The sequence below is a fragment of the Carcharhinus amblyrhynchos genome, chromosome 25, assembly GCF_965287045.1.
Source record: "Carcharhinus amblyrhynchos chromosome 25, sCarAmb.v2.hapA, whole genome shotgun sequence".
Taxonomy (NCBI): Eukaryota; Metazoa; Chordata; class Chondrichthyes; order Carcharhiniformes; family Carcharhinidae; genus Carcharhinus; species Carcharhinus amblyrhynchos.
In genome coordinates this window covers 4,179,004-4,193,463 of record NC_137348.1, presented here as the reverse complement: position 1 = coordinate 4,193,463, position 14,460 = coordinate 4,179,004, and the positions used below count along the sequence as shown (strand labels likewise).

At 41.5% G+C, this 14,460-nt stretch overlaps 1 protein-coding gene across 2 annotated transcripts in view; it reads left to right on the top strand.

Moving 5' to 3' along the window:
• Positions 1 to 2,117: 2,117 nt before the first annotated feature.
• Positions 2,118 to 14,460, top strand: part of odf2a (outer dense fiber of sperm tails 2a) — a 75,022-nt gene continuing 62,679 nt past the window's right edge. Inside the window, exons 1-5 of one of the 2 annotated variants that reach the window (XM_080211896.1) lie at positions 2,118 to 2,349; positions 9,116 to 9,229; positions 9,579 to 9,698; positions 11,029 to 11,199; positions 13,217 to 13,404. In XM_080211896.1, coding sequence (XP_080068022.1) covers positions 2,326 to 2,349; positions 9,116 to 9,229; positions 9,579 to 9,698; positions 11,029 to 11,199; positions 13,217 to 13,404 — 617 coding nt within the window. In that variant the 5' untranslated portion in view covers positions 2,118 to 2,325. Of the gene's footprint in view, positions 2,350 to 3,549; positions 3,628 to 9,115; positions 9,230 to 9,578; positions 9,699 to 11,028; positions 11,200 to 13,216; positions 13,405 to 14,460 lie in introns of those variants that run through there. The other variant, XM_080211895.1, reaches the window with a different exon arrangement.

Here is a 14,460-nt window from a genome sequence, read left to right as displayed (position 1 = left end):
GTTGCTTCACCTTGTGGGAGAATTTAGGACCAGAGGGCAGAGTAAGGGGTCACCCATTTAAAACAGGGATGAGGAGGCATTTCTTCTCTGAGGGTAGTGAATCTGTGGAATTCTGACCCAAAGAGGGCTGGGTTGTGAAATATATTCAAAGCTGAGATGGATAGTGAAGGAATCAAGGGACATGGAGATAAGGTGTGAAAGTGGAGTTGAAGATCATCATTCAATCAGCCATGATCTCACTGAATAGCAAAACAGACTCAATGGACTGAATGGCGTATTTCTGCTCCTACGTCTTGTAGAATGAGACGTAATCTCTTTGAAACATAGGATCCTGAGGGGGCTTGACAGAGTAGATGCTGAGAGGTTGCTTCACCTTGCGGGAGAGACCAGAATTAGGGGACACAATTTAAAAATGGGGGATCCCCCCTCCCATTTAAGAAGATGAGAATTTTTTTTCTGAGGGCAGTTAGCCTATGAAACGCTCTTCTCCAGACAGCGGTGGTGGCTGGGTTTTTGAACATTTTTAAGACGTAGTAGATAGATTCTTGATTAACTAGAGATTCAAAGAGGAAAGGCAGGAAAGTTGTGTTGAGGCCACAATCAGATCAGCCATGAGTTTACTGCATGGTGGGGCAGGCTGTAGGGGTCAAATGTCCAACTACTCCTAATTTGTATGTTTTAGGTCACCTATCTTAATATGTTCTTGAGCAGCCTGATGTCAAATTTTGTTAATGCTTCCCTGAAGTGCTTGGGGTGTTTTTACTACCTTAAAGATACACAAGTATGAGTTGCTATTGATAGGAGAAAGATCCTAAACAATACCCCATATTAAACTGCAATAGTAGGGCAAGGGTTCATATCAGTAAAATGCAAAATTAGTACTGAGGTCAGGTACACACACAGTCATAAATACATTGCAAGATCCTCATAAATCTCTGTACCCTCTTGAGTGTGATGATAATGTGACAAGGGCTATACACAGTACTCAATTTTTGAATCTAACTGGTGTTTTATTCAGTCCTAGAATAACCTCTCTGCTCTTTGTATTCTATACCTGGGTGGCGCAGTGGTTAGCACTGCTACTTCACAGTGCCAGGGATCCAGGGTCAATTCCGACCTTGGGTGATTGTGGGGCATTTGCACATTCTCCTTGTTTCCTCCAGTTTTCTCCCACAGTGTAGGATAGGTGGATTGTCTGTATGTTAAATTGCCCCTTTTTTTCCAAAGACGTGTGGATTGGCTATGCTAAATTGCCCCTTAGTCACTGTCTGTGTGGAGTCTGCATGTTCTCCCCGTGTCTACGTGGGTTTCTTGGGGTGCTCTGGTTCCTTCCCACAGTACAAAAGATGTCCTGGTTAGGTGCAATGGCCATGCCAAATTCTCCCTCAGTGTATCCGAACAGGCGCCTGAGTGTGACAACTAGGGGATTTTCACAGTAATGTCATTACAGTGTTAATGTAGGCCTACTTGTGATGCATAAACTCCTGTAAACTAGTGTCCAAAGATATACAGGTGGGGAATTAGCCATGACAAATGCGCAGGGTTATGGGGATAGGGCAGAGGGGAGGTTCTGGTTAAAGATGCTCTTTTGGAGGGCATTCTCCCCGTGTCTGCGTGCGTCTCCTCCCACACTCCAAAGACATGCTGGGGGATTAGTGGGGTAAATACATGGGGTTACAGGGACAGGGCTGGGGTAGGTGCTCTGTTGAGGAGTCGGTGCACACTCGATGGGCTGAATGGTCTCCTTTTGCACTGTAGGGATTCTATTAAAAAATACCTCGGCTAATACAGGGAAGCGTATTCGGTGATGTTTGGGGGGAATTCCGAGCGGCCCCATGTCAGCAGAGAATTGGATTCAGTTACCAGGGTAACCCAGCCGCTCCCGTGACCCGGAAGGGAAGCTGACGGTTGACAATCGGGAAGGGGGCGTGGCCTGGAGGGGCAGGGTAGAACAGCCAATCAGAGCCGAGGAAGATCCGTTGAGGGCATTCGAATGGACCAATGATGAAAGAGGAAAGCGCGTCCGGATGTGACGTCGGGAGCAGTTGCTCCAAGCTCAAGGCAACCGCCTGAAGCGGACGCTGGAAGCTGGAGCTTCGCATGGTAAGGAGCTGGGGATGGAGCCTCCCAGCCAGGGTAAAGAGCCGCGACAGGGTCCGCTTCAACAGCGGAGGAGAAACCGCTGCGGCTTTCACTGAAATATGTCGCCAAAATAACCCTTCACGATTGATGGAAATAGCAATTAAGAGGCATAGTAATTGTTGCTATGTAGGGAAATCTGCCAGCCATTGTGTGCACAGCAAGATCCCACAGCCAATGAGATGAATGGCCAGTCATTTCTGCCTTGAGGTATCTCTTGGTTTTTTTCTTCTGTTTTGTCGTGGGAAATGGCAAGGCTGGCATTTGCTGCCCTTGTACTAAGTAGCTTGCTGGACCATTTTAAAGGGTAGTATAATGGTAATCTCTCTGGACTAGTAATCCATAGGCTCAGGCTGATGCTCCGGAGACATGGCAGCTAGTGGAATCTAAATCAATAAATCCGGATTTGAAAGCTAGTGCCAGTAATTGTGGTTATTCACTAATGAGTTTTAATAAAATCTGTACAGTGCAGAAAGAGGCCATTCAACCCATCAAGTCATCACTGACTCTCTGAAAGAGCATCTCACCACAGGCCCAGCCCACTCCCATTCCCACAAACCTCATGCATTTACCACGGCTAATCTGCCTAACCTATACGTCTTTGCACTGTGGGATGAAACTGGAGCACCTGGAAGAAACCCATGAAGGCACTGGGAGAACAAACTGCTGCCCGTCAACCGCAACCAGGCTCACTGTCATCTTTATTGTATGTGACCTGTTTCAGACAAGCATTCACTATTCCTAGCATGGATCTTTCCCTTTCCTAGTCTGTTGAGTCTTGACTCCTAGCCCTTTGCCCTATCCCCACCTCCACCCATCAAACAAATGCAGTTCTACAATGGAAAAAGCGGGTGAGATCTGCAGCACTAATTTCAAAGTATGATAACTCCAACAAAATCTTTTGTAACGCTTGGGAATATCAGTTTAGAATATGTAGTGTGGAGGGAAGGTCTTGCAAGGTTTGAATTTAACCTTAATTTTAAGCATGTTGAAACGCTTGCAGATGCAGCAATTGGTTTTGAGTTTGTCCTGGTACAAAGGTGCTTATGTAACTTGAAAACTACAAAATGCTCAAAAGAATGTGAGATTTCTAAGTTATGGATTCCTGCCAAGCAAAATTTAAAAATTTAATGTGTAGCATTTAGAAGACACAACTTGTACCCTTCCAAGACTTTGTGTGTTTGCTTTGAATTAAATGTTTTGCTTTGATACTGTAGAGAAGGAAGGGAAGTATTTTAATATTTTTGAAATAAATTTTAAGTGTTGATTGCTTTACAACTACTGCACTAAGGTTCATACTTATTTCACTTGGCAGCAAGATGTTGTAGTGAATTTTACCTTGACAATAATGATAGTCGCAATACGATGATAAAGTGTTGTTTCTTGTATTTGAGATTCTGTTTTTCAGTTGAGAAGAAGTGGTTCCCACTACTGTAAGACTATTTTAAACCGCCTTTTTTAGGCATCATTTGGGATTAATTCATGACAGTAAGTTTTCCTGCTTTGTTACAACCTTGAATTATTGACATGTTGTTAAATGTTAGGAAGTAGAGAATTTTTAAGTAACTTGTATTTATGGGTGTTAGGAATAAGTTAAACTTTAAGTTTAATTTTATAGTTATTTGTGAATTGAAAAGGTGAAACCTAGGTCTAGTTTCATTTTGGAGTGGAGACAGCAGATCTGGAGCTTGTTTGTATGCCTGAATTTTTAAATGAGGTCTTATGACCCTTGAGGAAGTTTAGGAAAGTTTTTTCTCAAAAAAAAAGTAGGGGAAAAACTGTGGTGTTGCCTGGCAATCTGTTCTAGCGAGAGAAACCAGAGAAGAACAGTAGTTTTAGTTCAGTTTGATGGTCTATGCTCAAAGGTGAAGGAAAGAGTTTAATTCTCTAAGTGGATATACTACTCTTCACTAACGAGTATGATGTCCACCTAAGGAGCTCTGTGATATTGGATATGTGCCCAATTCTAGACCTGCATCTTCGACCGCATACTTGGCAGGTATTTCTGGTGGGGTGGTTTTGGTTCTTGGACTCTGGATGCCTGTTCCTTTCTCAGGCCCTTTTTCCAGGTCTCCCCTTGCCATCAGGTGTGCTCAGAGAATTGTGTCCTTTCAATCAGCAGGTTCCTTCAGGTAAGTCGCTTCTGAACAAGGGTCTCCCAGGCGTTGATGTCTATTTTGCATTTCTTGAGATAAGCCTTCATGGTGTTTTTGAAGCACTACCTTTGTCCTCCTCTTTGGGAGCCTTCCTTGAGCTGGGCAAAGAAGATTTGCTTTGGCAGTTGGGACTCTGACATCCTAAGCACATGGCCAGCTTAGCGGAGTTGATTTCGGATGATCATGGCCTCAATGCTGGTGCTTTTGGCTGCTTCAAGGACACTCATAGTATGCCTATCCTCCCAGCTGGTGCTGCAAATCCATCTCAGACAGTGTTAATGGTACCATTCCAAGGCACTGAGGTGGTGTAAATCTGCATGTCGTCCAAGTTTCTGTGCCATATAGAAGAGTTGGAAGGATGCCTACCTTCTACATGGAACTTAGTGTCAGTGCAAATGTTGCAGATGTCAAAGGCTCTGATCCTTGGGTGTCTGAAGGCAATGCTGACGGATTGGATACGATGTTGCATCTCTGCACTGATGTCAGCCTTGGTTGAGAGGAGGCTTCCCGGGTAGGGGAAATGTTTCATGTTTGGGAGGTTTCTCTGATGGGAGAGAATGGATCTTATCCTGGGGCGGGTTGGTAAAGGACTTGAGTCAAGGTTGAGACTGAGACCAATTCTTCGGTGTGCTTCAGCAAAGGTGTCAAGTGTGGCTTGGAAATTCTGAGGGCAGAGATGGCAGTGTCATCTGTAAGCTGTTCCATGAGCAGCGCCAGTGTCGTTTTCTTCTTGGATTTCAACTGGTTGAAGTTGAAAGATTTTCTGTTCATCCTGTGGACAATATCCACTGCACTGGAAATCTTGTCCTTGACAATGTGAAGTATGGTTGCGATGAATATGGAGAAAAGGGGGGCAATGGCACATGTTTGACTCTGGTATTGACCTCCGAAGGTTTCTGTCTTATTTCTGTCAGTGAGTACTGTCACTGACATTTTGTTGTGCAGGAATTGGACCCTGGTTTGTCCAATAGTAACTCTAGCTGGGATCATAACAGTATGAAGTGAATGCCTAGTTGACGAATGACTTGGTGCAGAAGGAGATCTGTCAAACTTTATTGTATTGAGGAACAGTCCAATTTTATATCAGATGACCTCTGGTTTAAAAAAATGTTGGCAACAAATCACTTTCCCTAATCATTGTTTCCCTGAAGCACATATAACTATAAACTGCAAGCATACAATCAAATAGTAATATCTTTCCTTTATTGCTTGGCTTTGCTCTGTTATGGTTATCATTTCACAAGTTCCAGTGTATATTTTAAGCAGTGTATTAATTTGAGGAACAGTATTGCTGCTTTTTTCATTCTAAAATGGACTGGGTTAGAAATAAAGTTTAGCAGTTTCCAAAAGGCATCAAAAGTTAATAGGCAAGATAAGTGTACATGGAATTGGAGGTACTATATGAACATTGATAGAGGTGGTTAACAGGAAGCAGAGTGGAACAATTTCAAGTTAACAAGTAGTGAATACTGGAGTACCATAAGGGAATAATGCTCTTTTGGAGAGTCAGCTCAGACTTGATGGGCCAAATGATCTCCTTCTATACTGTAAGGATTCTATGGTCAGTTCTGGGGCCTCAGCTATTTACAGTTTTTCTGTTGCATCTAGGTTTGATACCAAGCTAGGTCGAAAGCTAAGCTATGGAAAGTACATAAAGGCTGCAAAGAGATACAGACAGACTAAGTGAATGGGCAACGTGTGATGGATTATCATGTAGGGAAGTGTGAATTCACTTTGGCCGAAAGAATGGAAAAGCTGAACTTTTTATTTGAAGGCTGGGAGTCTTATGGGTGCTAATGTTTGTAGAGACATGGGTGAGCTTGTGCAAGGAATGCAAAAAGTTAGCATACAGGTACAGCTAGCAATTAGGAAGACAAATGGCTGTTGGCCTTCATTGCAAGGGGAATAATGTTGTATGGGGTTCTGAGAGATCACATCTGGAATACTACGTGCAGCTTTGGTCTCCACACGACATCTGCTTGCATTGGAAGCAGTATTGTGAAGGTTCACTAAGTTGGTATCTAGGACGAGGAGGCTGTGCTATGAAGAATGATAGAATCTCATTGAAATTTTCAAGATTCTTAAGCGAGTTGATAAAGTGGACATGAGTGATTGTTTCTGCTGGTTGGGGAATTTAAAATTTGGATATGATCTCGGTTTAAGGGGCCGATCATTTAGGGCTGAGAAGAGAGATTGCTTTACTCAGAATTGTGAATCTGTGGTACCATCTATCCCACAGTACTGTGGATGCTCCATCGTTGAATACGTTTAAGGCTGAGACTTTTGGTGTCTCTGGGAATTGAGGGGAACAGACAGGAAAGTGGACTTGAAGCCTGAGATCAGCCATGGTCATATTATTTAGCACAGCAGGCTTAACAGACCATATGATTTACTCCTGCCCCTATTTGTGTTTGTGGGATTTGCATCAAATCCCAGGAATTAAATGTATTACCTTAGGTTAATGTTTTAGAGCGGCACTTGAGAGTGTTGCATTGTAAGAGATCTGTCCAATGGATAATGTTAACTAAGGCCATGTCTACTTGTTTTACTGGTTCAGTTAGGATATTGAAGCACTATTCAAATGCCTCTACCTCCTCAGAAGGCTAAGAAACTGTGCCATGTTTGCTACCAACTTTTACAGATACATCCAGAAAGGATGCTTTCTATGGTGCATCACAGCTTGGTATGGCTCCTGCTCTGACCACTGCAAGAAACTACAAAAGGGTCTTGAACAAAGCCAAATCCATCACGCAAACCAGCTTCCCATCTGTTGACTCTGTCGACACTTCCTGCTGCCTTGGAAAAGTAGCCAGCATAATCGAGGACTCCACGCACCCCAAGCATTCTCTCTTCCACCTCCTTCCATCGGGAAAAAGATAGAAAAGCCTGAGGTCATGTGCCAATTGACTCAAGTATAGCTTCTTCCCTGCTGCCGTTAGACTTTTGAATGGACCAACCTCATTAAGTTGCTTTCTCTACACCCTACCTCTGACTGTAACCCTACATTCTGCACCTTTTCCTTTCCTTTTCAATGAACAGTATGTTTTGTCTGAAGTGTGCAAGAAACAATAGTTTTCAGTGTCTGTTAATATGTGACAGATCAAATCCTCCCCCTCCCCCATCACCAAGGTACTGTCCCCTAGCCCCCCCATTTATCCAAGGCAAACTGCTTGGTGTTTGCGATAGACAAAAAGATCAGGATGTTTCAAGTTTAGAAGAACTGGCAGAAAATGATTTTTTTCTGTTTGGGAGCCATGATCAAATGTAGTTCAGGCAAAATGGCATTAGAGGGCAGAATATAATTGGACATATTTTAAAAATAAAGACAAATTTATTCTGTTATCATCCATTATTAAATAAAAGCTGCAGCATTTGATGATACGAAGCTTGTAATGCAGTGAAACTTCTGAGGAACTAGATGATGTGAGGGGGAATGTAATTATATCATGAAAAGTTTACATGGGCAATCTTTATTATAAATTCAAATGTCAGAATATCTAATGTAAAAGGTTGCCAGTGAATGTACGTAGATGCAATATTCTTATTTTGAACAACAAACAAAATGTTTATGAAGTGCCTTTATCTCCAGGACTGTGGTACAAAGGCAAAGAAGTTCTACTTCATTTGTATAAAGCCTTGGTCAACACTAATTTCAGATACTGTATTTAGCTCTGGGCACAGCACCTCAGGAAAAATTTTTTAAAAATACGTTGTCCTTGAATTGGGTACAACGTCAATTCACTACAACAAAAGCAGAGCTAAAAGTTTAATTTAAGAGAACATGTGAAAAACTTGGATTGCATTCCCTTGAGGTTGAGGGTTGATCCAATTGGGGTGTTTAAAATGACCAAGCTATTTGATGTGGTAGATGTGAAGAACCTATTTCCTCTGGTGGGGAGAAACTAAAGTAGGCACAGTCCTAAAATTGGAGCAAGACCAATTAGAACCACACACGGTGGTGAAAATTTGGACCTCTTCACACAAAAAGATGTGAATGCTGGATTAATTCAAAGTTTCAAGACTGAGATTGGGATGGCACGGTGGCATATTGGTTAGTACTGCTGCCTCACAGCGCTAGGGACCTGCCTCAGGTCACTGTCTGTGCGGAGTCTGCATGTTCTCCCCATGTCTGCATTGGTTTCCTTTTGGGTTCTCTGGTTTCTTCCCACAGTCCAAAGATGTGCAGGTTAGATGGATTGACCATGTTAAATTGCCTCTTACTGTCAGGGGGGACTAGCTAGGCTAAATGCATGGGAGTTTGGGGACAGGGCCTGAGTGAGATTGCGGTCGGTGCAGACTTGATGGGCTTCTGCAGTTAGGGTACTATGAATGGTTGTTTTATTATTTTTGTTTGGATAAGAATATCTAGAGTTGGGAATCAAAGATGGGTTGATGGAGTTGAAATGCGGATCAGCCTTGATCTGAACAGCCTACTCCTGTTCCTGTATTCCTGAAGTTTGATACCTTCTAAATGAAATTGTGAAGGCCAGTGATTTGGTTCTGCTTCCTTAGAAACTTAAGGAAGCTGTTTGTATCTTCTCCGGATCATTTGCTTCAATCAGTTTAAAATGGGCTGGTGGTTTGTATCAACTGATTTGGAGCAATCTGATCCTTTTGTGGGGTTGGAAGGGAAATCATATTGTGTGTTGCTGTGTCTTCTGTTAATATGGACTGCATTCAACTGAGTGAGGCCTCCCAGTGTAATTGTAGTGTTTTCTTTCATTGTTCTATCCTGTGTCGAAGGAATTTTCCTATTATAACTTGCCTCAATCATTAAAAGAGGCAGAAATAATTTGATTCTTGTGTTCCTTTTGAATCAGCTGAGAAGAGAAATGAAAACCAGAACCCCTCCCTTGCTCCATGTTCATGTGGATGAAACTACTCCTGTTCATGTTCATGTGAAAAAGAGCCCAAGACCAGCAAAGAAAGTTCAGGTAAATTGCTGGAATCTTGTATGTAAAGCAAAAAATTACTGTCTGTCTCACTTGTCTTGTGCACTTGGACTCTTCCTCCTCTTGTGCATTTTCTATGCCTATCTCTCACCTTCCTTTCCCACCACGTTTTTGTGAATGGAAATAAAATAAATTTCACTCTTATGTAATTAACAGAAGTTGCGTTTTGTTTGTGATTCTATTTTGAATGACGACAATCGTAGCTTCATGTTTGTCAAGATGTCAATAGTTGCAGACTGCAGTTTCCAAAGGATTGTTCTTTGACAAATGGTTATCTGTTAAAATGAGATAAATGTACTTCACTTTAACATTTTACCTTTTTAATATGCAGCAAAAGCTGAAAGGAAGTGGGGAATGTGGCAGTCTACGAGCAACCAGTAAGGTCAAGACCAAGGTCCCATGGATTCCACCAGGCAAAACATCAGTGAGGGATGTTGGCTACAAATGGGAGGTTTGTCTCATAAATTCTTCTGGGCATGCTTTTGTATTGAGGATGCAGTTATACTGTAGTTTCTGCTTCACAGTGGTGCACTAACGTTCTTAAGTCTGATATGAATCTGATTCTAAAAATACAATGTGTGCGAAACCCAACTTGTCCTCACCTTGCTCGACTGTCCCACTGTTGCTGAATTATTAGAACCTTGTCTAGCAAGCAAACCTGGATGAGCAGGAATCTTCTTGAATTGACTATTGACTACCTGCTAAAAATCCTGTACTTCAGCTGCAGACTCCAGTTCTCTGCTTGGCAACTGTCTGAAATATACTTTTCATTTCTGTCATATTTGAACTTCCAACCAATCTGCACCATCACTGCTTCCATTTCTGTAACATTCTGTCTTCACTCCTTCTACTGTCTTCGACTCAGCCATTCCTTTGTTACCTCTATTTGTCTGTTCCAGTGCACTTCTGACCAGCTAAACTTTACCTGAGTAAACTTGAAGTCATCCAAAACTCTGCTATCCAAGTCCTTATTTGCACTGGGTCCTGTTTATCCTTGTGTTCACTGACCTGTATTGACTCCTGCTCAAGTAAAGCCTTGATTTTAAAATTCTACTGTTTTCAAATCTCTCCATGATCTTGTCCTTTTCTTTCTCTCCTGTATCTTCCGGCCCCATAACTCTCTGTGGTATCCATACTCATCTAATTCTGGCTTTTTGAGCACCCCTATTTTTATTTACCTCTTGTCATTGTCAGCTGTATCTTCAAAAGTAAAGCAAAAGTTTATTTGTGTCACAAGTAGGCTTACATTAACACTGCAATGAAGCTATTGTGAAAATCCCCCAGTTGTCACACTCTGGTGCCTGTTTGGGTGCACTGATGCACCTAACCAGCATGTCTTTCGGACTGTGGAAGGAAGCCAGAGCACCCAGAGGAAACCCACGCAGGCACGGGGAAAATGTGCAGACTCCACACAGGTAGTGATCCAAGCTGGGAATGAAACCTGTGTTCCTGGCACTGTGAGGCTGCAGTGATACCTCTGTGCCACAACTCCTTAGATCCTAAGGTCTGAAACTTTTCCACCTAACCTCCTTTAAGACACTCTTTGAAACCTAACTTCTTAACAAAACTTCTGTCTATCTGCCCTCCTATTATCTTAGGTGGTTCCGGATCAAATTTAGTTTTATATTGCTCCTGTGAAGTGCTGTGGGATCATTTATTGGTTAATTGCCCAGAGATTGTAATAAATATCTGTTGGGATGTTTTGACCTGTTCAGAGATTAGGTATGTAAGATAACTGCCAGCAATAGGTAACTGTTGCTATCATGTTATTTCTGTTCCAGGGCCCAACTCATCGACTAGATATAACTCCTGTTGATGTTGAAAAATTCCATTCAACACTTCATCTTAGTGATCTCTCCACTGATGATGAAGAGGCTGTACATGGGAAGATGAATGAGTATGAGAAGAAAATTGACTGTCTTATGAACCAAGTGGGATCACTAAAAAATGAAGTAAGAGTTAGCCGTGGTTTTGGGAAGGTACTATTTTAAGAGACGGTGATAAATCTATTCCATTAATTATGCTATCTATTCCATTAATTTAGCTTTTTCATACCATTACATCAGACATCTCAGAAGCTTCTCAAAGTGCTTTACAAAATGAGTTAGTCATAGAGGTTTACAGCATGGAAACTGGCCTTTTGGCCCAACTTGTCCATTCCACCCAGTTTTTAACCACTAAGCTAGTCTCAATTGCCTGCATTTGGCCCATATCCCTCTATACCCATGTAACTGTCCTCAATGCTTTTTAAAAGTCAAAATTGTACCCATCTCTACTACTGCCTCTGACAGCTTGTTTCAAACACTCACCACCCTCTATGAGAAAAAATTGTCCCTCTGGACCCTTTTGCATCTCTTCCCTCTCACCTAAAACCTATGTCTTCTAGTTTTAGATTCCCCAACATTTTTGGAAAAGATGTTGACTATCTAGCTGATCTATGCCTCTCCTTTTATAGACCTCAAGAAGATCACCCCTCAGCCTCCGAAGCTCCAGAATAAAAAGTCCCAGTCTACCCACGCTCTCCTTATAGCTCAAACCATCAAGTCTTGGTAGCATTCTAGTAAATCTTCTATACTCGTTCCAGTTTAATAATATCCTTTCTACAATAGGGTGACCAGAACTGTACACAGTATTCCAAGTGTGGCCTTGCCAATATCTTGTACAACTTCAACAAGCCGTCTCAAATGCTGTATTCAATGTTCTTATCAATTAAACCAAGCATGCCAAATGCAGCCTTCACCACCCTGTCCACCTGTGATTTACTTTCAAGGAACTATGAACCTGTACCCCTAGACCTCTCTGTTCGATAACTCTTCCCAACTCCTTACATTAACTGAGTAAGTCCTGCCCTGGTTCGATCTACCAAAATGCACTATCTCGCATTTATCTACATTAAACTCCATCTGCCATTCATCAGTCCACTGGTCCAGTTGATCACAGTCCCATTGCAATCCAAGATAACCTTCTTTTGCTGTCCACTATGCTGCCAATCTTGGTATCATCTGCCTCCTAAATTCTTATCCAAGTCATTAATATAAATGACAAATAATAGTGGACCCAGCGCCGATTGCTGAGGCACATCGCTGGTCACAGGCCTCCAGTTTGAAAAACAACCCTCTTCAACCATCCTTTGTCTGCTGTCATCAAGCTGATTTTGTATCCATTTAGTTATTTCACTCTGGATCCTGTGAATTTAACCTTGCGCAACAACCTCCCATGCAGTGCTTTGTCAAAGGCCGTGCCAAAGTCCGTGTAGACAAACATCAACTGCACTGCCCTCGTCTACCTTCTTGGTTACCCCTTCAAAAAGAACTCAAAAATGTAAACACTAATGTAGTGAATGACCAGTTAATTTGTTGCTGAAAATAAGAAACAAATTACTGTGGATGAATTTGAAGCAAAAATAGAAAATGTTGGAAAATCTCAACCGTTCTGACAGACTCAAAACGTTAGCTCTGTTCTCTCTCTATAGATGCTGTCAGACCTGCTGAGGTTTTCCAGCATTTTCTGTAATTTATTGTTCATCTTGTTTGAAGAAGGAATGTTGTCCAGGAGTTTGTCTGCTCTTTAATATTGTACCATGAGATTTTTAAAATAAAATGGAACCAGCAGGCTATCACCTTCTTGGATTATGTATTCCAAAAACAATAACCTACTAACTCAAAGTTAGGAATTGAATTATGATGCTTGTTCCATGTCCAGCTCAAAATATCTATATTCTAGCCATTGTTTGCATCATTCAAATCTATTTTCAATTGTATTTCTTGATTTGGATTGATTTGATTTTTTTTCAGTGTCCCTCATCTCTTATCCAGTGGAGACAAAGCTCAGATTTTTTATTTTGCTTCTCATTATCTACAGTAAAAATAAGCTAAGTCACCTGTGTCTTTTTCGTGTTACTGTCCCAAAGCCTCAAATGATCCTCCTTGTTTCTGTTTGAGAATCCTGATTGTCATTCTGTTTTTGCAGATTGAACTAAGGAAGAAAAATCACCTGTTGGAGCAGCGAGAGGAGGAGTTGAATGAGTCCAAGCGGTTAATTGAAGAGAAAGAGGAGGAATTAGCTGAAGTTACCAAAGAGCTGGTTCTTACAGAGCACAAGAATGAGTTGCTTCAAAGAGACATTGAGATGATGAAAGAGGATCCTGATATTTCCTGGTACAGGATTTGTAACTAATTTTCTTCTTGACTTCTGTTAGGACCTTGCACTCTGACTCAACTCAAATCATAAGTGATCTGAGCCATGCCTGTTGCCTTGCAACAGGAGGTCCATTTGCAGTTGGGCAAAATAGATTAGATGACTCCCTGGCTGACACTATCCATCATAATGAATTGGACAACTTGATCAACCTAGCCAAGAACCAACAGCATTTATTTGTTCTTTTAGTGAATTTGGCTGAGTGGGTTTGGAAAGCTATTGGTATAATTGCTGAATAACTGAGTCACTCTAAAAGATATTGGAGTGATTGCTTTTTGGCAAAGGCATGAATTTGATAAGTGAAATAGCAGCCTTGATTTGCTTTTCCATTGGAAGGAATAACGAACTTTTGAGAAAAATAGAACGTGAGAGAGCCAACATAGCCTATTAGATGCCAATCATACTTGATGTAGATTGATGATATACTTGAAGGGGATTTAGAAATTACTTGCAGACATTTCACAAAGCTTTTCAGACAGTATTATACTGAAGTTGGCAGGAAAGGCATAGGTGAAGGGTTCCTGTAATAAATTAGAAATTTGGCTGAAACTGAGAAAACAAAGGCTGATTCAGTATGTTGATGGATAATGCTTTAATATTTCAGGTATCAGTCCGGCAGCTGTTGCTGATTATAATATATCAAATGACTTGCAAGCAGGCAATTAAATCCCAAATTTGCAAATGGGAGGTCCTGCAAAGAGCAGTAAACAAACTGCTCAGATACAAAAGGACTGGGATGGATTGACTGATGCATGGCAAATATCATCTAACATAGACAGATAACAATAACATCTTCAATGTAATAAAAGATCTTGACAGGAACATTATAAAACAAAAAATGGTATTGACTTGCATGAAGCGGTATTAGATCAAATAACCAAGAACTTGGGCAAAGTGGTAGGTTTTAGGAGTCACTTGAGAGGGGTAAACAAAGTAGAGAGGTGGAGGGTGGGAGTTCTACAACTAACCAGTGGAAGACGGTCACAAATGGTGGAGCGATCAAATATAGGGTTGCT